This window comes from Hemicordylus capensis, chromosome 6 (genome assembly GCF_027244095.1).
Source record: "Hemicordylus capensis ecotype Gifberg chromosome 6, rHemCap1.1.pri, whole genome shotgun sequence".
Classification (NCBI taxonomy): Eukaryota; Metazoa; Chordata; class Lepidosauria; order Squamata; family Cordylidae; genus Hemicordylus; species Hemicordylus capensis.
Genome location: NC_069662.1, coordinates 60,063,599 through 60,087,795, shown reverse-complemented (window position 1 = coordinate 60,087,795; position 24,197 = coordinate 60,063,599). Strand labels below are relative to the sequence as shown.

General features: G+C 43.3%; 1 protein-coding gene across 2 annotated transcripts in view; it reads right to left on the bottom strand.

Annotated features, from left to right (window-relative positions):
• The window catches only part of IMMT (inner membrane mitochondrial protein), a 40,492-nt gene extending 19,300 nt beyond the window's left edge, over positions 1 to 21,192 (bottom strand). The window contains exons 1-3 of one of the 2 annotated variants that reach the window (XM_053262845.1): positions 20,923 to 21,192; positions 3,695 to 3,768; positions 1,115 to 1,304 (exon numbers count right to left, since the gene is read on the bottom strand). In XM_053262845.1, coding sequence (XP_053118820.1) covers positions 1,115 to 1,304; positions 3,695 to 3,768; positions 20,923 to 20,964 — 306 coding nt within the window. In that variant the 5' untranslated portion in view covers positions 20,965 to 21,192. The remainder of the gene's footprint in view (positions 1 to 1,114; positions 1,305 to 3,694; positions 3,769 to 20,922) is intronic. The other variant, XM_053262846.1, reaches the window with a different exon arrangement.
• Between the last annotated feature and the right edge of the window lie 3,005 nt (positions 21,193 to 24,197).

The following is a 24,197-nucleotide window of genomic DNA, read 5'->3' as shown; positions in this document are numbered from 1 at the left end:
TATAAATGATCAAACACAGCATTCTCCTGTGACATGAGGGAATCAAATGGAATTTAAACTTTTGTAAAAGTGAGAAGAGCTGAACCACCATGAAAAGCAAGGAAAGCAGGAAAATCCTGCTCCCCTGTTTTAGGCACGGTTGATGTGAAGTTCCTGACTTCAGGAAGAGTTGCATTTTTATAAAGAGAGATGTCTCCACAGTAAGAAAACAGAATTCAAGTGCCAGTGGCTCCATTCGATTAACTGACAAGGTGCAACAAAAAATGTTTATATATTTTCAGTTATGTTTGTAGTAGCACCTTACTGCAGGTGTATTGCTAGAACTCCTGCTCAAAGTGTTGTCATTCAAGTTTTGCCAGTGACAAAATGTCATCCTCCACACTCACTCAATGCAAGCAAGCAAATACATCTGTCTTGCCATGAAGCATGTGTTAAGACAACCACAGAAAAATTAGGACTAAATAGGGCAGGAGTTTTCAAACTTGGGTTTCCAAGAGGATATTGGATTTCAACTCCCATAATCCACAGCCACAATGGTGAGGGCAGTGTGGCTGGGGATTATGGAGCTGAAGTCCAACAACATCTGGGGACCCAGGTTTGTGAAGCTCTAAATTAGGAATATAAAGTTCAAGTACTTGGAGATCACCTGCACTTTGAGCAGTTGCATTACATCATCATAGCACTGTGGAAAGAATGCACTGAATACATCCTGCCTTCCATGCAACTATTACAGGTACATAAACTCTCCCAGTCTTTTGGATTAGTTGAGCTCAGTGAAAATATGTACAGTGATACAGAAGTGCAGTAGTTAACACAGATATGGAGTAGAACCAGGAAAAAGAGTATGCACATATTTTAAAGTGTTAGGCACAGCAAATAAGGCGACAGCATATTTTTAAAATTCAGGAATCACAGGAATCATTGCACTTATGAAAGCTTTACAACAAAAAACAAGGCCACAATAGCTGGATCAGGGTTAAGTCGGTCAAAATAGCAAACAGGATATCCAGCTTTCTGAGCAATTAGGGCTCTCAATTACATATCCATTCAGTGTACCATTTAGAACTGGAAAAGCAAAGCATGTGGTGATATTAAAGCAAAGAGAGAAACTTACGGGTTTCTTTGGTGCTGGAATACTGTAAGGAGGATCACCCAGTATCACTTCAAAGAGTTTATTGGAATAAGGGATGGTCTTCTCTACATTGTCTCGGAAGCGTGGATCATAGTTAGCATACAAGATGGTTCCACCTACTCCTCCACCAACGAACAAGACAGTGCCCCCAATGATTTTTCCAGCAGAAACACTGTTTTGAGAAGAAAGCACATGCTGAGAATTTTGTTCTGTCAAAATGTTAAAATCCACAAATGATAGCAAAATTACAGAGCAGAAAGTCAAGTGTGCTTCAAAACCATTTACTGCATTTAGAAAAGATCAAACACCTGCCTTAGTACTCAGCATAGTTCTATACTAGCCTAGATTAAGAATAAACTTGTTAACAGAAGGTCTCATACTGCCTACGTATGTATTTCAGGCAAAGACCCACCCACCACCACATGCCCTTCAGGCCCAACCTACATGCATGGCATGTGTGTGGGGGGAAAAAGATCAAGCTCCTGGGGATGTTGCTTCTAAATGAGCAAGCTTGCTATACACATATAACAAAAAAGGCTTGCTCTCAATGGCTTGGATCCCAAGGACAAACAATTCTGCTCATGCAATGGGGCTTTCCTGCTTCTCACCCTCATTGCTACTCCCTGTACCCCGCCACCCTCAATCTGCACCTGAGAGTCAAGGCCTCTCCAGAATGATGTGAGATGTGAACCTGGAGGCTGCCATGTGTGATGTTGAAAAAGTGGCAGAAACTGGGGGAGGACCACCTCGTACAAGAGAAATGCCTATGGTCTGTGCAGAAGCAATTTTGGCTTCAAACTATTATACAGAATTTTGAATGCCTTCAAAAGCTGTTGGGGGGGGGGCGGATCTGATGTTCAAATACAAAAATAATGAAATTCCATCAGTTGCAATTAATATAGCACCTGGAAACCCATCATACATGTCACCTGTCAATAGAAAAATATTTTTGTGTTCAAGCAGGAATGTAGGCCCTGGAGAAATGAAGATGGGACGCTGCCTTCCGGGGCAGTCAGGGAGGCAGGAAAGGAAAAGCAAGCTGTTACCCAATCAGAGGGGGACCCCTCTCTCAGAGGCCCAGGGACATTTATCCTACCTTGTTCAATTGTAGCTACACCCCTGCATTCAAGAAAACATTTAATAAATATCATGGGATATTTCTCAGTGTTCCCTCTAAGGCAGTGATTCTTAATGTGGGGTCCACCAGATGTTGCTGAACTACAACTCCCAGAATCTCCAGCCACAATTTATTGCAGCTGGAGATTCTGGGAGTTGTAATTCAGCAATATCTGGTGGACCCCACATTAAGAACCACTACTCTAAGGCATGCGCATTCACAAGGTTTTATTTTTATGAACGCTCAGTTAATTTTAGATCCCACTAAGGTCCAATCAGGAAAGCCACACCTTGAATGCACATGCATACACACTGCCTTGATACCACTGCTCAGAACAAAACTAATTCCTCATACAGATGAAAAAAATTAGACGGAACACTGATAATGAGCATAAATTGTCCTTTTATACAGACAATGTAGCCTTCACACTGCAACTACAGGATTTTGGAAGCAAGGGACAAGATTTTGAAGGAATACAGGATTATTCAAGTTACAAATCAGTCCTGAACAAGGATACTCCTGTGAAACAGCAAATTCAAAGGAAGGAAGTTTGGTTAGGAGTACAGATCTCCACAATGCTTCTAAACTGATTAAAGATCATTTAGACCCTTCAACTAAGAAGGCTCAGCAAGATATTCAGAAATGAACCTAATACAAGATACTTGGATGGACAGGATAACCATAATTCAGCTGAAGTTTTACCTCAGTTTCTAATTTTGTATTTTCAGCATTCCCAATTAAAAGTCTACAAGTTACATTGAATAAAATACAGTTTTCAATACAGTGATATAGAAATATGACCCCAAGAATTAGGGTATTATTCAACTGAAGATTAGTTTTTTTAAGAATGAAGGATGTTTACATAACATTTTTAAGAAGTACACTTTGTGTCAATAGCTAGAACATAATGAAAGCTCTCGTCGGTTGAATATAGACAAATCTTGTCACAAATAATTTCTCCTTTAGTATCTGTTATGACAAGGATCTGTAATTGCAAGTATCATAAGCAATTTCACTATGTGAAATTTGTTACTAAGGAATTATGTGGAATTTAATTACTTCGTTAGATATTTAAAAGTTAAAAAAAAATCAGGCTCAGTAATTAACTGGGAACTCTCAGAATGTGAGTGAAAAAACTGAAAATTTCCTGAAACTTTATATTTAATTAACTAGAACCAAATTAGATCTGAGAGAATGTAAGTTAGGTAGTGTTAACTATAATTTAATATCCTATTTTGTATTTTATAAATGCAAGTATTGTTGCTATTCTAGTTTAATCTTGTATGTAAATTGGCTTGCAGTTCCTTTCTCCCTCGCACATCTCCTATTAAGCATAACAAAGGAGGAACATATTTTTGGTTAAGTTTGATACACTGATTCATCTAGCAAAAATAATGCTCTACTGAGAAGTTTAGAATATGCCAGCTATAGATGACTCTACATACCCAGATTCTGCAGATGTAGCATATCCACGACACACACGTAATGGACGGAGTGAACTTTTACCACACAGGCAATTCTGTGGAGAAACACAAGATATGCAAGATAATAATGGCTGTATTCAAGCCATTTCATGTAACCCATGCCTATTCTATCTGTAAAGGTAAAGTTGTGCCGTCAGGTCGGTGTCGACTTCCGGAAACCACAGAACCCTGTGGTTTTCTTTGGTAGAATACAGGAGGGGTTTACCATTGCCATCTTCTGCACAGTACGAGGTGATGACTTTCAGCATCTTCCTATATTGCTGCTGCCTGATATAGGTGTTTCCCATAGTCTGGAAAACATACCAGTGGGGATTCAAACCAGCTCCCTAGGCAAGTTACTTCCCTGCTGCGCCGTTAGGTGGCATATTCTATCTGTACATCTTTGTTTTTGGTTAGTGCAGTCATGAAAATAACTAGCCCACAACAGTGTGACTGGCGGTTCTATCCACACATACCTATATAGCTCATTTGCAGCATATTGGCAGCATGAAATAAAGAGAACCAACTCACAATTTAGAAAAGTTTCTTTGTCTAGTCATCTGGAGGCAATTTTTAGTCACCAGAAGTGACAAGACTGTGTAAAAGGCAAGAGGAAATAGTTGTGTTAAGACTCAGAGTGAAGAGATTTCCCTAATGCAAAAAACAATGAAACGTACCTGTTTTGTTAGTGTTTTCATTTATAGTTTAAAAGTTTTAAGTTTTAATCTGTATTTTATAGTCATATTAATGTTTTAACTGTTGTTGTGTTTTTAGATTGTGAACTGCCAAGGGACTTTCATATGGGGTGGCATTAAAGTGTGTTAGACTAAACCAGCCAACCAACCTGTTTCACCTTGGATGCCATTCAGACATACTCACTGAAAGTTATACCAAACAAGGTACCTTTTCCGGTTCTTCATTTAAGACTTATTCCTAAGACTTTCATATTCATAAGAGTTACCACTTATTACTGTTCTGTTTGGACCTCATTTGATATTAAAGACAAGCCTTGTTCATCTATAGTTATCCTATAGGGAGGTGAATCACGCGAGCAGCAGAAACTGGGCTAAGAGAGCCCAGCTCATTTTCTGAGGCTTGTGTGCAGCAACGGGAGTCATGTAGCTCCCAGCACTTAAATGCCCTTCCCCTTAAATGAGGTTAACTTCATTTAACCCTGAGGAGAGTGCTCTGTTAACCTCCATTTTGGGGGTTATGTGTCTGCCACAGCTGCAGCAGACACACTTGGGGAGGGGGGGAGCCCAGGAATGCACCACACACTAACACGGTGCATTACTGGGGCTCGGGGGGGGGGGGGCGCCACACAGCAGTGCCTCTCTTTGCCTGACCCCTGGAGCTGCCGGACGAGCCGCGACCGGGCGCAGGAGGACCCAAGTGAAGCCGCCGCTTGTCTGTGCCGGCAATCCACCCACCCAGCAACGGGCCAGTGATTGTCTGCAGGGAGAGAGGATCAAACCCCCTTATGGCTCTTCACACTAGTCATGTGAAGAGCCTCAGGGTGTCTTATACAAGTTCAAAGCAACTCATTTTGAATAGTATTTATATCACAGTAAAGGAACAAAATAGAGGCTATTATACACGACATAACCAAGTATCTTAGGATCATATTTTTATATCAAAAAGAAGATAAATATGTATAGTCCTAAGAAAAGTTGTGGTGTCAAAATAGGCAATTTGCACAAAGCGAAATTAGTTTAATAAAGCTACACAAGTAAGTCTGAAAAGGTGACTAGTCCACATCAGTGTTTTAGTAGCCACCTTCTAAACTACACACGTTAGTCTTTTGAGTACATCAGCACAGAAAGAACCAAAGGCTTATTCTATGGAAGGTTCTCCTATGCAAGGTCAACTGAAGTAAATGAGAGCAGCACAAAAGAATGAATGAAATCCTGCTAACTGAGCAAAGAGGCACCTTTTTAAAGTGACAGCTCTCATATTTAGCAGGGGAAAGAGCAACTGTCCCTATTCAGCCCAGCATAGCATTCATCCCAGCAGCTCTTACTGGTATCACTCTTGTGTTTCATTTTAGATGCACATTGCTGGTCACACACTTGATTTGGTCTTTGACAAAGTTCCTCATCAAAGACTCCTGAGGAAACTTAGCAGTCATGGGATAAGGGGACAAGTACATGTGTGGATTGCTAACTGGTTGAAAGACAGGAAACAGAGGGTAGGTATAAATGGAGAGTTTTCACAATGGAGGGAAGTAAGAAGTGGGGTTCCCCAGGGATCTGTACTGGGACCGGTGCTTTTTAATTTATTCATAAATGATCTAGAAGAGTAAGCAGCGAGGTGGCCAAATTTGCAGATGATACCAAACTCTTCCGGGTAGTGAAATCCAAAATGGATTGTGAGCAGCTCCAAAAGGATCTCTCCAAACTGGGGGAGTGGGCAACAAAATGGCAAATGCGGTTCAATGTTAGCAAGTGTAAAGTGATGCACATTGGGACGAAAAACCCCAACTTCAAGTATATGCTGATGGGATCCGAGCTGTCGGTGATGGAGCAGGAGAGGGATCTTGGGGTTGTGGTGGACAGCTCGTTGAAAGTGTCGACTCAATGTGGGGCAGCTGTGAAAAAGGCAAATTCCATGCTAGGGATCATTAGAAAGGAGATTGAAAATAAAACGGCTAACATTATAATGCCCTTATACAAAACTATGGTGTGACCACACTTGGAGTACTGCGTACAATTCTGGTCACCACATCTTAAAAAGGACATTGTCGAACTGGAGAAGGTACAGAAGAGGGCAACCAAGATGATCAGGGGCCTAGAGCACCATTCTTATGAGGCAAGACTACAACACCTGGGGCTTTTTAGTTTAGAAAAAAGATGACTGCGGGGAGACATGATAGAGGTCTATAAAATCATGCATGGTGTGGAGAAAGTGGAGAAAGAGAAATTCTTTTCCCTCTCACACAACACTAGAACCAGGGGTCACTCCATGAAATTGATTGCCAGGAGATTTAGGACCAACAAACGGAAGTACTTTTTCACACAACGCGTGATCCACTTGTGGAACTCTCTGCCACAGGATGTGGTGACAGCCAACAACCTGGATGGCTTTAAGAGGGATTTGGATGACTTCATGGAGGAGAGGTCTATCAATGGCTACTAGTCGGAGGGCTGTGGGCCACCTCCAGCCTCAAAGGCAGGATGCCTCTGAGTACCAGTTGCAGGGGAGTAATGGCAGGAGAGAGGGCACGCCCTCAACTCCTGTCTGTGGCTTCCAGCGGCATCTGGTGGGCCACTGTGCGAAACAGGATGCTGGACTAGATGGGCCTTGGGCCTGATCCAGCAGGGCTGTTCTTATGTTCACTTTGATCAAGTTGGTGTTCTGTGGGTGGGGAATCCTGTGATTTTCCCATTGTCATGGACGGACCACCATCTGGTTAAGGTTGAACTCACAGCCACACCCCACCTTTGCAGGGGCGAGGGACCTATTAGGATGGTCTGCCCGAGAAGGTTATTGCATCCAATAGGATTTCAAGAAGCCTTGAAGGGATTTAGTGATAGCTCTGCCGGTGAACCTGTTGATGCCCTAGTGGAGAAATGGAACAGCAAACTCACCGGGGCAGTAGACATGATCGCTCCTAAGCGTCCTCTTTGACCCGCTTCAAAACTGGCCCCTTGGTATACGAAAGAACTACGGGGGCTGAAGCAGTGAGGTAGACGACTGGAGCGAAAGTGGAGAAAGACTCGGCTTGAATCCGACAGATTGCAACTTAGAGCTCATTTGAAGACCTATGCTCAGGCAATACGTGCAGCAAAGAAGAGATTCTTTTCTGCCCGTATTGCTTTCGCAAGTTCATGTCCAGCTGAGTTGTTCAGGGTTGTGAGAGGGCTAGTATGTGCCCCTCCTCCCTCAAATCAGAATCTGGAACCATCTACTACCCGCTGTGACGTGTTTAACAAATTCTTTGTGGAAAAAATCTCTCGTATTCAGGCCGACTTAGATTCCATCTCCACAATTACTTCAGTGTCTGATGTGGATGTGTCCAACGACTCCTCTTGTGTGGTTAGGTTGGATGAGTTCCAGTTTGTGACTCCTGAGGATGTGGACAAGCTGCTTGGAGCAGTGCAGCCTACCACCTGTTCTCTTGGACCCTTGCCCGACATGGCTTATACTATCTGGCAGAGGGGTTGTTGTAGAAGGCCTGGTAGAGATTATAAATGAGTCTCTGAGGGAAGGTAGGATGCCTCCGTGTCTTAAGGATGCAATTATTAGACCACTGCTGAAGAAGCCTACCTTGGATCCCTCGGAGCTGAGTAACTACAGGCCTGTCTCCAACCTTCCGTGACTGGGCAAGGTAATTGAGAGGGTGGTGGCCTCCCAGCTCCAGACAGGCTTGGAGGAAACTGATTATCTTGGCCCATTTCAAACTGGCTTTCAGGTGGAAGCTGCCTTGGTCGGCCTGATGGATGATCTCCAATTGGGAATGGACAGAGGAAGTGTGACTCTGTTGGTCCCTTTGGACCTCTCGGCGGCTTTCGATACTATCAACCATAGTATCCTCTGGAGCGTCTGAGGGGGTTGGGGGTGGGAAGCACTGATCTGCAGTGGTTCCACTCCTACCTCTTGGGCAGGTTCCAGATGGTGTCCCTTGGAAACTTGTTCTTCAAAAGCTGAACTTTTGTATTGTGTCCCTCAGGGCTCCGTATTGTCTCCAGTGTTGTTTAATATCTACATTAAACCGCTGGGAGAGATCATCAGGATATTTGGTGCAGGGTGCTATCAGTATGCTGATGGCACTCAAATCTATTTCTCCTTGTCAGCATCATCAGGAGAGGGCATAACCTCCCTAAATGCCTGCCTGGAGTCGGTGATGGGCTGGATGAGGGCCAGCGTGGTGTAGTGGCTAGAATGCTGGACTAGGACCAGGGAGACCAAATCCCCATTCAGCCATGATACTAGCTGGGTGACTCTGGGCCAGTCACTTCTCTCTCAGCCTAAACTACTTCACAGGGTTGTTGTGAAAGAGAAACTTAAGTATGTAGTACACCGCTCTGGGCTCCTTGGAGGAAGAGCGGGATGTAAATAAACAACAACAACAGAGACTGAATCCGGCTAAGACTGAGGTACTCATTGTGCAGGGTCGGAACTCAAGAGACAATTTTGATCTGCCTGTTCAGGATGGGGTCACACTTCCCCAGAAGGAACAGGTACGCAGTCTAGGGATGCTTCTGGATCGGAACCTCTCCTTGGTTGAGGCAGTGGCCAGAAGTGACTTCTATCAGCTTCAGCTGATACGCCAGCTGCATCTGCTTCTTGAGTTGGACGACTTCAAAACAGTGGTACATCTGCTGGAAACCTCCAGACTGGATTACTGAAAGGCGCTCTATGTGAGGCTGCCCTTGTATGTAGTCCGGAAACTACAATTGGTTGAGACTGCGGCAGCCAGGTTGGACTCTGGGTCACCTAGGAGAGACCATATTACTCCCGTATTGAAGGAGCTACGCTGGCTGCCGATATGTTTCCATGCAAAATTCAAGGTGTTGGTTATAACCTATAAAGCCCTAAACAGCTTGGGCCCTGGGTATTTAAGAGAGCGTCTTCTTCGTCATGAACCCCACCGCCCACTGAGATCATCAGGAGAGGTCCGTCTGCATTTGCCACCAGCTCGTCTGGTGGCTACTCAGGGACGGGCCTTCTCCGTTGCTGCCCCGAGGCTTTGGAATGCACTCCTTAGTGAAATAAGAGCCTCCCCATCTCTGACAGTTTTTTAAAAGTCTTTAAAGATGCATCTGTTCACCCAGACTTTTAATTAATATTGTTTTAATGATGTTTTAGAATATTGTTTTAAAAAATTTAAATCATTGTTTTTTAATTTCTTGTTTGGGTTTTTAACTAATGTTTTACTTTCTGTTTTTATTTTGTTGTAAACTGCCCAGAGACGTGAGTTTGGGGCAGTATTAAAATAAGTTAAATAAAATAAAATAAAATAAATAAATTGTGGAATCCCTTTGGGAAAGGGAACCACCTTCTCATTCTTTCTGCTATTTAAAGTTCACTTTGAGCACTTTTTTTGGTTGAAGAGTAACACATATATAGATTTCTAAATCATAAATATTAAATAGAATATGCTCCAGCACCTCCTGTTCAGCTCCTATTCATTTCAATGGGATTGGTACAGAACTTCCTGAGGATTCTCTTCCAGCCTCCCAGAGGCAATTCTTAGTCACCAAATAAAGCCAAGCTAATGATTGTGGACAGTTTGTTTGTTTGTTTGCAATTTGCAACTGAAATGACAGAGCAAATGACTTCAGAATGAGAGTGTTACAGTCAGAACTACAGGTGAAACTCAGAAAATTAGAATATCGTGCAAAAGTCCATTAATTTCAGTAATGCAAATTAAAAGGTGAAACTGATATATGAGACAGACGCATTTCATGCAAAGCGAGATAAGTCAAGCCTTAATTTGTTATAATTGTGATGATCATGGCGTACAGCTCATGAAAACCCCAAATCCACAATCTCAGAAAATTAGAATATTACATGGAACCAAGAAGACAAGGATTAAAGAATAGAACAATATCGGACCTCTGAAAAGTATACAGTATACTGTGCTTGATTGGCCAGCAAACTCGCCTGACCTGACCCCATAGAGAATCTATGGGGCATTGCCAAGAGAAGGATGAGAGACATGAGACCAAACAATGCAGAATTGCTGAAGGCCGCTAATGAAGCATCCTGGTCTTCCATAATACCTCATCAGTGCCAAAGGCTGATAGCATCCATGCCACGCCGCATTGAGGAAGTAATTGCTGCAAAAGGGGCCCAAACCAAGTACTGAATACATATGCATGCTTATACTTTTCAGAGGTCCGATATTGTTCTATTCTTCAATCCTTGTCTTCTTGGTTCCATGTAATATTCTAATTTTCTGAGATTGTGGATTTGGGGTTTTCATGAGCTGTACGCCATGATCATCAAATTATAACAAATTAAGGCTTGACTTATCTCGCTTTGCATGTAATGCGTCTGTCTCATATATCAGTTTCACCTTTTAATTTGCATTACTGAAATTAATGGACTTTTGCACGATATTCTAATTTTCCGAGTTTCACCTGTATTATCTGACTGCAGTCGAATACTGTCAACCGCCCTGGGCCTTTTTTGGAAGGGCAGTATAGAAATCGAATGAATGAATGAATGAATGAATGAATGAATGAATGAATAAATAAATAAATAAATAAATAAATAAAGTGTTTAATTAAGCCGAGAATGCCATGATGTAGGTGGCAGCTTTCCATTTCAATTTGGACTCATTTGTTAACAGAGACAAGAGTGAGGCTTACTTTCCCCTTTCCTCTGCAGCAGTCAGGGCAAACCAGGATGCACAGCAAGTCACCCATTATAAAATGGGTGATATCCAAAAGAGATATACAAACACAAGCTATCAGCAGCAGCACATGTTACTGCCTAGTAGGATTGTGTATCCACATTTCTGATGCTGATGAATCTGCAGCATACCTGCTTGGTGCCACACAAAGGTGGCCACTCCCACCCTGGCCATCTCCATGTAATTCCTCATATTTCTGGTATCAGGGGCCTCTTCTACAGGAACAGGATCTTATGGACTAGCTGAGAAGGCATGTCAGGAACAGTAATTCCTACCAGAACTATTCCTGGGGATAGCGCTGGGAAGAACTACAATTCCCAGATACTCCTGAGCACCTTCACAATGTTCCAGGGTGCCCTTCCCCCAGTGCCAGAAACGTGAGGAATTGCATGAACATAGGAACAGCCCTGCTGGATCAAGCCCATCTTGTCCAGCATCCGGTTCCACACAGTGGCCCACCAGATACCTCTGTAAAGCCCACAGGCAAGAGCTGATGGCGTGCCGTCTCTCCTGCTGTTGCTCCCCTGTGGCCTAAAGCCACCAGACTAGTAGCCACTGATAAATCTGTCTTCCATGGTCTAAGCCCCTTTTAAATCTATCCAAGCTAGTGGCCATCACCATATCCCATGTCGGAGAATACCATAGATTATGCACTGTGCAGAAAAGTACTTCTTGGCCTTCAGTTTCTTGGAATGATCTCTGGTTCCAGTGTTGCAAGAGAGGGAGAAAAAAATTCTCTGTTCACTCTCTCTACTCCAAACATAATTTTATACACCTCTATCGTGTCTCCCCATAGTCGCCTCTTTTCCAAACTAAAAAACCCCAGATGCTGTAGCCTTGCCTCATAAGGAAGGTGCTCTAGGCCCGTGATCATCTCAGTTACCCTCTTCTGTACCTTTTCCAGTTCTACAATGTCCTTCAAGATACGGTGACCAGAACTGTACACAATATTCCAAATGTGGCCACATATATAAGGGCATTATTATATTAGCATTCTTGTTTTCAATCCCCTTCCTAATGATTCCTTGCATGGAATTAGCCTTTTTCACAGCTGCGTTTTTACACTGAGTTGACACTTTCAATGAGCTGTCCACCACAACCCCAAGATCTCTCTCCTGGTCAGACACTGACAGTTCAGACAGCATGGAGATGGTCATGGTGGGAGCATCTATCTCTTTACAGTATCAGATGGGTGCTGCAGATTCATCAGCATCAGGCACTCCATTACACAACCCTACTACCTAGGAATGCCTATGATTCAGTAACACACAACAGCAACAGTGGCAAAAGCTGAAAATACTGGCACAAGTAACACACTGCAGCAAAATAAGATATTAGATTATGGAGTCAAGGAAAGCCAGAACTAATTACGTTAGAGTGTGTGTGAGAGAGAGAGAAAGAGAGAGACTTGTCAAATGTCCAACCCTACATCTAATTTTAGGATAAGGTATTATTACAAGTGTAATTCAATGCATTTTTTAAAAGTTCATTTACTATTATGGTAAATATTCATTTATTTAATAAATCTGCATACCACCCACTACTCACTACTGAAGTCTCTAGGTGGTTTACAGCATAAACCAAAAACAAACCAAGAACTTGACAGTTAAAGAATATAAAAATCTGATTAAAATATCCATAACACCACACCAACTAACTAAAAAGCTTGGCTGAAGAAATGTGTCTTTAGTTGTTCCCTAAAAACCACAGGGATGGAGCAACTCTAATCCCAGCAGGAAATGCATTCGTGATAGTCTACAAATAAACACCATTTCATATATGACAAGTTTAAACTCTAAAAACATAAAACGAATTATGACTTTGAGCAGGGAGTCCAACCACTAAAAGAAATTAAGATGAACCTAAATATTTAACTTTCCGATTCCAACACTGAATATTAAATACTGGTTTGGTAATTAGTTTAGAGACATTTCATGCAGCATACTATGGATGTGCACGATTCTGCGGAGCTGCGGTCTGGCACTGGGGTGGGGGTTCCTTTAAGGGTAGGGGGAGAGTGTACTTACCCCTCCTGCCACTTTCCCCCCGCCAGCGCGCGTTTTTTAGGAAGCATTTGGGGCGAAAGGATACCTCAATGCTTCAGAAAGCCTTTTGCGCATGCACGCGTCACGTCTCCACGGTGCGTGCGCTCATGCAAAAGGCTTTCTGAAGCTTTTTGCAGCCGAGAAGGGGAATGGGTGGCAGGGAGGTATCCTGCCGCCCCAAATGCTTCCTAAAAAATGCGTGCTGATGGGGGGAAAGCAGCAGGAGGGGTAAGTACACCCTCCCCCCACTCTTAAAGGAACCCTCACCCCGGCGTGAAAACCTTGAACTGCCCCAAGATCAGACCAGAGACCTGTAGAATGGCCTCTGGACCGGTCCATGCACATCACTACAGCATATTACAGGGCTCTTGTTTGCAAAGTAATGCTATAAAATGAATACAGAGATAACTTCCACTTGATTATTTTTATTTTTTAAAATGGTTTTACAAACAAAAGACAAAGGATTAAAAAAAAACAGGAAAATACTGTTTACAATGAATGGCAGGAAGCAGAAACTAAATTGCAAGGGAACACAAGAAAGTGTCCAGACAGTCTCCATACTGAGATTTTGCTTGCTGGACAACAGCCTGTAGATAGGTTAGCCTCTCTACTCGAGCACCAGGAGGCGCAGTCCTAGTAGGGATGTGCACAGAACCAGGTGGGGGTACAGTGTTCCTTTTAACAGGAATTCCCAGATGTTGCTGACTACAACTCCCAGAATCCCCAGCCAAAGGCCATTGCAGCTGGGAATCCATGTTAGAGGAAACACTGCAGAGGTGGTTCAAAGGTGGGGGGGGGTCGTCTCACTTTAAGGGTGGTGGAGGGTATACTTACCCCACCCTCTGCTTTCCCCCCACCAGTACTCTGTTTTTCAAGGCTCCTTTGGGGCGGCAGCATACCTCCCTGCCACCCCGTCCCCTCCTTGCCCGGAAGTACCAGACACAAGCACACACATCACGCTCTCGTGCATGCACATTAGGCAGGCGGGCGCCCACTGAGATCTGCTGGAGAGGTCTGTCTGAAGCTGCCACCAGCTCGTCTGGTGGCCACTCAGGGACGAGCCTTCTCCGCTGCTGCCCCGAGGCTTTGGAATGCACTCCCTAGTGAAATAAGAGCCTCCCCATCTCTGACAGCTTTTTAAAAGTCTTTAAAAACACATTTCTTCATCCAGGCTTTTAATTAATGTTGTTTTAATGGTTTTAATGCTGTTTTAAAATATATATTTTAAATTTTTAAAATTGTTGTAATGTGTGTGTTCGCCCCCATTTTTGTCTTAATGAATGTTTTACTTTGTTTTTATTCTGTTGTAAACCGCCCAGAGACGTAAGTTTTGGGCGGTATAAAAATGTTTTAATAAATAAATAAACAAACAAACAAACAAACATCTCAGTGCCGGCACGTCTACCTCACACCATCATTGCTGGAGTCTTAGCCTGGCATGTAAAATTTACCCAAGCCAACCTAAAACAAATAGTGGATTTGTTTTATTCTGCACCTGCATTTTGTATTGTTCTGTTCCGTTTTTGTTTCACCTGTAGTTGAATTGGCCCTTTTTATCTGTGCTTTGATCACTGCATGCTGTTTTAGTTTTGTTATTTGATTATTTTATCATGCTTTGAAGCATCTTAGTTAAAATGTATGTTATAAACATTGAAGATAAATAAAAATAAATTCAGCTTTTTAAGTTGGGCTCATAAACCATCCAGAAACTAGTGAGTTCGGGGCTATATGCAGCCTGCACTCGTCAACACCCTAGTGGCTGCATTTTGAACCAGCTGCAATATCTGGTCACTTTTCAAAAGCAGGTCCATATAAAGTGTCCTGCATAGTCCAATCTAAACGACCAAGGCCAGAATACCATGGTTAGGTCATTCATCTCCAGGAAGAGCTCACAGCTGGCAAATCAGTTTAAGCTCATAAAAATGCCACCTGAGCATCCAGCAGCAGCCTGAAGCTGCAAGCCTGAGTCTTAAGAGGGAATGCAACACTAACCCTAACCCTCACAGGTTGAATTCTTATCCTCAGATCAGACATATTCTCAATCAACAGTATTTCTATCTTGTCTGGATTAAGTTTCACCATGTTCATCCTTATCTAGCCCATCATTTCCACTGCCTCCCTAGAACCTGACCGAAAGGAAAGACAGAGTGATAACACTATACTGATAAAACCACTCATCTCTAGACAGCCCCCCGCAGATGTAGAGATTAAGCAGTATGGGAGACAAGATAGGACTGCAACACACAGATATAAACACTCATTTGTATTTAATAGCAATGCCAGTCAGAGAGGCACAGGTGGTTGTTTTTAAGCCTCCCAAGTGGTGTTCCCTGTAACAGGGATTTCCAGATGTTGACTACAGCTCCCAGAATCCTTGGCTTCACTGGCCTTTGGCCAAGATTCTGGGAATTGTAGTCAACAACATCTGGGAATCCCTGTTACAGGGAACTCTGCTCCCTAGCAGTAAGTTCTGCAATTATTTATATGCTGTGCAACATAATACAGGTAGTTCAGACTGCTCTTGCCATTGTTGGTGACTAACAAACACACCTGCAGTGCTGCACAGAAGGACTTTTCTACAACTGCTTAACCTTCTGCAATTGTACACTGCAATACTTGCACTGGGGAAAATGCAAGTAGCATTGTGATGTGCAATTGTGCAAGCAGTAGCAGAAGACAGTGGCACAGAAGGTTCTGAATCACCCATGTTGCACTGCACAGCATGTAAGCTACTGAAATTAAACCTCCCTCTACCATTGGCTCAGCTGCTACAATGGACCCATCTTACCCTTTGAACTTTGGGTCTTTCTAGATCCAGCTTTAAACAGAGAGTAAACAACTGATGAGCCACTGTCTTTTAGGGATGGGCCCGGACCGGTCCGGAGGCCATTGAAAAGGCCTCCGGACCGGTCCGGAGCTGGGTGGTTTGGTCCGGGGGTGGGGGGTCACTTTAAGAGTGCCGGGAGGGTTTACTTACCCCTCCCACCGCTTTCCCGATATGGCGCCGTAAAGTTTACAGTAATTGGGGCAGCAGGATACCTCCCTGCTGTCCCTTCCCTGCTGCTCTTCTGCAAACTTCCCAAGAGTCCTTTGCGCGCATGCGCACGCACGTCAAAGATATGAAGACGTGTGCGCGCGCAAAGGACTCTTGGGAAGTTTGCAGAGGAGCAGCGGGGAAGGGGAGGCAGGGAGGTATACTGCCGCCCCAATTACTCTAAACTTTACGGTGCCATATCGGGAAAGCGGTGGGAGCGGTAAGTAAACCCGCCCGCCGCTCTTAAAGCGACCCCCCACCCCAGTGCCGGACCGCAGTGTGGTGGTTCCATGCACACTTCTACTGTCTTTCTATGATACCTTTTAAGAAGAAGAAAATCACAATTATGCCAGTATCTTATAAACAGCATGACTCAGATTTTCTAAAGGGAAGGAGATGTCCCAAACCTCTAAACCATATGCATAATGCCAGATTATAGCAAATTTTGAAAGTCTGCATTCCATTACATGCTGCAAACTCAAATTTTCCAGCACTTGAAAACATTATGGGTACTCTGAGAATACCAGAAGGACTGTCATTAGGAACTCCAGATGGAAAAGGAGATGAAGAAAACATCAGTTGCTATGGTTGATAACTAGACAGCTTCAAAACAGTTCGTGTCCAACAATGAAGCCATCAGAAATGTTGTGAGGAAGTTCTTACTCCACTTGCTATTTTTTAGTAAAAGGTTTTAATATTATTAACTTGTTTTTAAGTTTTAAATTGTTTTTAATGTTTACATTTTGTTTTGATTGTGTTTTTATTGTGAACCGCCCAGACATGCAAGCTTTGGGCAGCCTAGAAATTCATTAAATGAATAAAATTTTAAGAATATCGAGGTACCATTCACCATGGTATACTTCTAGACAACCTGAGGAGGCTGGGGTGGGGAGGGGAGGGGAGGGACTGCTTTGCAATGGTTCCCCTCCTACCTCTCAGGTAGATTCAAGATGATATTGCTTGGAGATTGTTGCTCTTCAAAGCAATTACAGTGGTCCCTTGACTTACGAACTACTCGACATAAGTATTTTTTGAGTTACAAACGGCAGTTTTAGATACGGTTTTAGATGCGGTTTTTTCGACTTACAAATTTTTAGATGGGGTTTCCTCGACTTATGAATTTTACATGCGGTTTCCTTGACTTGCCTGCCTGTTTACTGCCTGTTTATTCTTGAAAAGAAATGTTCCTGTGCAGTTTGCAAGCCTTACTGGGGGTCTGGGTCTTTTTTCTAGGCTCCGGAACGCATTAATCCGTTCCCAATGCATTCCTATGGGAAACTGCTTTTCGACTTACGAACTTTTCGACTTACAAATGTGCATTCGGAACGGATTAATTTCGTAAGTAGAGGGACCACTGTATATAGAGTCCCACTGGGCTCCATTCTATCTCCAATGCTTTTTAACACCTACATGAAGCCTCTGGGAGAGATCATCAAGAGATTTGGGGCAGAGTGCTATCAATACGCTGATGACACCCAGATCTATTTCTCCATATCGACTTCATCAAGAAATGGCTTAACCTCTCTAAATGCTCGGTAATGGACTGGATGGGGGAGAACAAACTGAAGTTGAATCCAAACAAGATGGAGGTAATCGTTGTGGGAGCCCAGAACTTAGGAAGTGATTTAGATTTGCCTGTTCTGGATGAGGTTACACTCCCCCTGAAAGATCAGGTACATAGCCTGGGAGTATTTCTGGACCCAAACCTCTCCCCTGGTTGAGGGAGTGGCCAGGAGTGTTTTATCAGCTTCAGCTGATTTGCTGCGACGTCCATTTCTTGAGACAAACCACCTTAAAACAGTCGTGCATATGCTTGTAACATCAAGGTTTGACTGCTGCAATGTGCTCTACTTTGGGCTGCCTTTGTACGTAGTTCAGAAACTGCAACTGAGAATGCAGCAGCCGGGCTGGTTTCCGGGGCCACCCATAGAGACTATTACTCCTATTTTAAAAGAACGACACTGGTTGCCAATTAGTTTATTGGCAAAATACAAAGTGCTGGTTGTTACATATAAAGCTCTGAACTGCTTGGGCCCAGAGTATTTAAGAGAGCGCCTTCTTCTTCTTCATGAACCTCACCACCTACTAAGATCACTGGGGGAGGTCTAGTTGCGGCTGCCACCGGCTCGCTTGGTGGTGACCCAAAGCCAGACCTTCTCTAAGGTTGCCCCGAGACTCTGGAAAAAATGAAAGATGGTGCCACTGAGTCAGTGTTGACTCCTGGCAACCATGTGGTGGTAGAATATAGGAGGGGTTCACCACTGTCTCCTCCCACACAGTATGAGATGCCTTTCAGCACCTTCCTATATGGTGCTGCCTGATACAGGTGTTTCCCATAGCCTGGGAAAACATACCGGCAGGGATTCAAATTGACATCCTCTTGCTCCCTAGGCAAGATGCTTCCCCGCTGTGCCATTAGGTGGCTGAGGCTCTGAAACACACTCCCAAATTAAATCAGAATCTTCTCATCTCTGTTTGTTTTTAAACAACTTTTGAAGACACACTCGCACTGTTCCCTCTAACAAGGATTCCCAGATGTTGTTCACTATAACTCCCAGCATCCCCAGCTGCAGTGACCTTTGGCTGAGGATTATGGGAGTTGCAGTCAACAACATCTGGGAATCCCTGTTAGAGGAAACAATGCACACCTGTTTCATCAGGCTTTTAGTGTATGATGTTTTACAATTTAAGTTTTATTTATGGTAACTTTAATCTGCTTTATATTATTTTTAGGTTTTAGTTGCTGTTTGTTTAAATTGTAAACAGCCCTGAGATTTTATATAGGGTGGTATATACATGCATTAAATAAATATATAAAATAAAGTCCCAAACTATAGTACACCTCCTTAATATTGTTTGAATATGCTTTTAAAACTACATAAAAGGGATACAGAAATTCAGATTCCTGTATGGGGGGGGGGAATTCATGCACCACAATCCAACCCCAAGTCAGATATGTGGAAACCCATTGAGATCAATGGATTTAAGAGTGCTTGACTAATCTACAGCCTAGCTTTACTTTTAAAAAAACAACAAGACGACAATTGCTACATAGGAAAAACACTACTGAGGCAGCAGCAAGCATAAGCATATGGATGTTGCTTGAAAAGGTTTTAACTGCATCTTTTTAGGATGAGGTTGAAAGAGTGCCAAAGCTCAGAAAAATTGGTAAATTGAGAACTGAAGTCCAATCACATGCACGTTTACTCAAGTAAATCTAACTATGTTCAACAAAGCTTACTCCTGCATTAGATTAAATTGCCTTTATTATAGTTTTAGACTAGAACATAAATAACAGTTTACTCCCAGATATGTATTATAGGACCACAGCCTTAGTCATCACTCTAGAGGATAGGATTGCCTCTATGAATGTCCCTTCTTGCCCTCTTTCCAAACACAATGATTCGGAAACCCTAACCCCTTGGCAACTAATCTGGGGGATTATATTGAGCACAGATCCCCAGGTTGCCATTAACTCAGCCCTTCTCCATCAGGGTTCACAGCATGAAGAGCAGATCCTAAGGGTTTCAAACCTAAAAGAGCCCCTGGTGGCGCAGTGGTAAAACTGCCGCCCTGTAACCAGAAGGTTACAAGTTCGATCCTGACCAGGGGCTCATGGTTGACTCAGCCTTCCATCCTTCCGAGGTCGGTAAAATGAGTACCCAGAATGTTGGGGGCAATATGCTAAATCATTGTAAACCGCTTAGAGAGCTCCGGCTATAGAGCGGTATATAAATGTAAGTGCTATTGCTATTGCTAAATGAAGAACTGACACAATAATTCTAATATTTGGCAGGGGGAGAAAGTTCCAAGGTATTCCAATTCTTGGAACCTTCAATATCCAATTCCAAGGTATTATCAATGGGAGACAAGCTGAAACAGAGTAGTTAAGACTTGCTTTCGGACCGATACCAATTTCAGAATTTCTTTTCGACACTAGGCGGAGGTTCTGGAATATGTAGAGTCATTTATATTCTTGAGCTCTCTGTATGACCTACGGCTGTAATAAATTGATTGATATATCCTTGAGCATATGCAAGATGTTTCTATAGTACTACATAGCATTCACATTTTCACACATACTTCTCAACAAGGAGTAAATTTTCCAAGGGCAAATAAATGGCTTCCTGACACATCTTAATAGAAGTTAAACACTTGGGGCAGTACATAACTTTTGGGGAAAACAGAAGTTTAAACAAGGTCACGCCCTTAATAGTATCTGAAGGGTCGCCCCTATAATAATCGACTAGGGTTGCCAGAGACACATCTTTGAAAAGCCCACTAGCCATTTTCTTCTTCCCTCACATGATAACCAAGAAGCCACTGAGCGGTAGCAGAAAGAGTAGATCTGGAGGCCCTCCTCTAGATTAGAGGTGACACTCATGAAGCCTACAAGTCCCAGGAGTCCCCCATAATCCAAGGAAAGGACGTTGTCCCGCAATGCCCGATGGGATGCGTAGTCTTAAACATGCAACCACGCGAACAGTCTTAATCCCGCCTACTCGCCAGCCCATTAGCGGACCACCACCACCCCGCTGCCTCTCTTATACGTGGGCAAATCCCTACGCGCGTCTACCCCCGCAAAGCTACCGATGCCGCTATTAGCTCAACCGCGGACTACCACGTCCCTCCTCACACTACGGGCAATTCTGACGCTAGAACGGCGTTATGACAAATGCCGGCAACGACATGAGCAGTGGTGGCGGCGCCTTTCTCCCTGCCTGCTCCGCCATCTCCCTTTCACACCACACTTCCCCTCCTGCGCGCTTACCTGGGCCGCTGTGCTTCCCGCACGCTGACAGGCTCGCAGCATGGTCCCAGGTGCCTGAGAGAGATGGCGGAAAGCGAGGCTCCGTAAAGACCGCCTGCCTCGCCCCTGAGGGTGCAACCGCCCTACACCGGACTCGCTGAAAGGAGGCGATTCTAGGGTCGTGAAGGATGGACAGGAGTGTTCGCCAATAAAAACGGAGAGATGGGTAAATGTGCAAATAATCACCGTACGAAACTACACAGACAAGCGTGGCGACCAATCGGAAAACAGATAGCATCAGCCGCACTTACGACGAAGGCCCTCGTAGAGGACTGAAATCCGCCCACTCTTGAAGACGCTAAGAAGCTGTCCAATAGGACGCTCGTGAAAAAGAAACTTTCTATTGGATAGTAGCCCCGCCCCCGCGCGCTTACTTGCGTTAATTCAACACAATTTTACTATTATTCATATTAATTAAACCTGAGTTATATTTTTAAAACATTGTTTAAAGCACTCAAATCATAGGTGGCAGTGTTGGTCCATGGGGATCACAATCTGAAGTTGGGTAAAACATTTATCAGGGCTAAACAGTCAGCAAACATAAATAATGAGTTTTTGAGTCCTACAGAACTCTTCATCAGACTAGAAATTAAGCAAAAGGATCTGGGGAGGGAACGGGGCACTGTAAGAGGTGCCTCACAATCTGTAATTTGTAGACTAAAGGTGGAGTATAGGGAGTTTTATGCAGATTCTGCCTCAAAAAGTGTGACATAGTTTCAGTACACACAGAGAGCTGTTTAAAGGAAGAAGAAAAAATGGTTGTAAGTACTCTCATATTTTGGAAATACAAACATACCTAGAGATCTTTTACCACCAACCAATGAGAAATAACTCATTGTTATGTCTTAACGTAACAAGGAAGCAACCTATGAGTTTCAAATTATGGGACTAACTTCCAGATTATATATTTCCAAAAAACATGGGAGTACAGTACAGCCATTTCCACACACACACACACCCATTGCTTTCTTTAGCCAAGCATCCCATTGTGTCTGCTGACATGTCCCCCAATACTGTAGAAGACATGTTTGAATTGTTGCGGTCTGTGAGGAGTACCACTGGTTTATATAGAAGAGGTGCACAGGATCGTTACAAGACAAGAGCAAGCAGCACTGTGTGTTGCCTTTTGCTCAGTGGGAAGGAGCAAAGCAAGGGGAAACAAACTGATGATTGTCTGAAGGAGATCCTAATAAACAACTATTCTAGATGGAAAAAGGAAAGTTGCAAAAAGCCCAGTCCTCCTTCTTCATAGAATCCCATGCTAACTAAATAACTAGGCTTATTTATTTATTTATTACATTTTATATCCCGCTCTCCTTCCAAGGAGCCCAGAGTGGTGTACTACATACTTAAGTTTTCTCCTCACAACAACCCTGTGAAGTAAGTTAGGCTGAGAGAGAAGTGACTGGCCCAGAGTCACCCAGCTAGTATCATGGCTGAATGGGGATTTGAACTCGGGTCTCCCTGGGTCCTAGTCCGGCTACCCCCAGCAGCCAAACCCATTACATGCCCCTTTCATTTCCCACCCTACTCCATGTACCATGACTACTCAGTCCACCCTGAAGGGTTCCTATGTGGAGTAGAATAAAGTTAGCAAATATGAGCTTCAATCTCTAGCTTTAATCTCTTCAATCCTAGCTTCAATCTCTGGCATGTCATGCATGTGGATTCAACGACCTGGATCCACATGCATGAAACCCTATTCAGACACTGTTTGTTTTTGTTTGTTTGTTTGTTTGTTTAACTTAATAACTGTACATGAGTTATTTTGAAATGTGAACCTAACTACAGGCCAATGTTCCCTCTAAGGCATGTGCATGCACTCAGACTTTTAAAAATGTCCACTCAGTTAACTTTAGATCCCACTCAGGTCTAATCAGGAAGATCCTGCTCTGAATGCATGTGCACACACACTGTCTTGATACTGCCACCCAGAACAAAACTCATTCCACACACAGATGGAAAAAATTAGAGAACACTGATAGAGAACCCCCTCAAATGCAAGGTAACGATAGGAAGTACACTACTGTAGTGTGTTGAACATAACATTTGAATAATTGTACCTGTGTACAGATCTGTACATGAATACAATGGCCAACATCTTGACTAGTGCTGCACATGCACAATGAACAAACTTGCACTAGTGCAAGAAGATAGCATAGCTGGACTGGGAATTTCATAATTGTGCTCTCGCAGTATTACCCAGAAATTCCCTGCAAAACTTGAGGCATGTCATGGCACACTTTGCTGTGCAAGTTAGCACAGCACTAGTCTGGAATGCAAGCTCCAGATTTAGTGCAACTAGTTAGCACAACAGCCTTGCACTGTGACTAGTTTAATGTCATTGTCAGCAATCATACACAGATTGTACGTGCAGTGAATATAACATGTGGGCTACAACAGTGTGGCTAGCACATGGACCAATAGCCTCACCTAGGTAACTGCCTAAACCTTACATGCCACAAGGTGCTTTACATTTTGCTCAACCCTCTTAATATCATCTAGCCGCACTCAAGTGTGCATTCATGTGCACACACAGAAGTTCATTACAACAATTGCCAGTGGCCAACATGCTCTGCAGCATTACCCAGGCTGCTCTGAGCTGCCTGCGCTGCTTTGAGTTCCTAAGGAAATGCTGGCAGTCTTGTGCAAGAGCACAAATACTTAAAGTAGTGCACCCATACCCTGGGGGCACAAACTTGGATTGGAAACAACCCAGGTGGGGCATTTTGAACTGCTACGATCACCAGCCTTTTTGTCAGGCAAAGTCAAGTTTTCCACATTTCAAGTAAGATAATTATTCCAGAATAAAATGAACACTGTGCACTGCAACCTACCAGCTGTGACTCACTTTCATTATGCAGTGTTTTCAATGCTGAATTGAAGGAACTCCTGACATACTATGACTGCAAACCAACTAAAAATGTAGCCATAATGAAGTTACACTGAAAGTAATGGGGCTTAAGTTTGTCAGGACTAATTTAATCCATTATGGCTTAGTCATGACTATAGCTGGATCATTATAGATAAGAGAATTTTATTCACATACATTCTGACCAAATTATTTTTAGGAGGATTGAGTGAGCCAAAAATGAACCGAACCTGAACGGAACCAAGCTTTAATCTGTTCAAGTGTATCCTTTATACTGCCCCTCCCCTGGCCGCCCGCTCATTTTTAACATTTTATATATTTGAGTGTGTGCTGTCTGGTACTATAATTTCAGGGAGGGAACTAG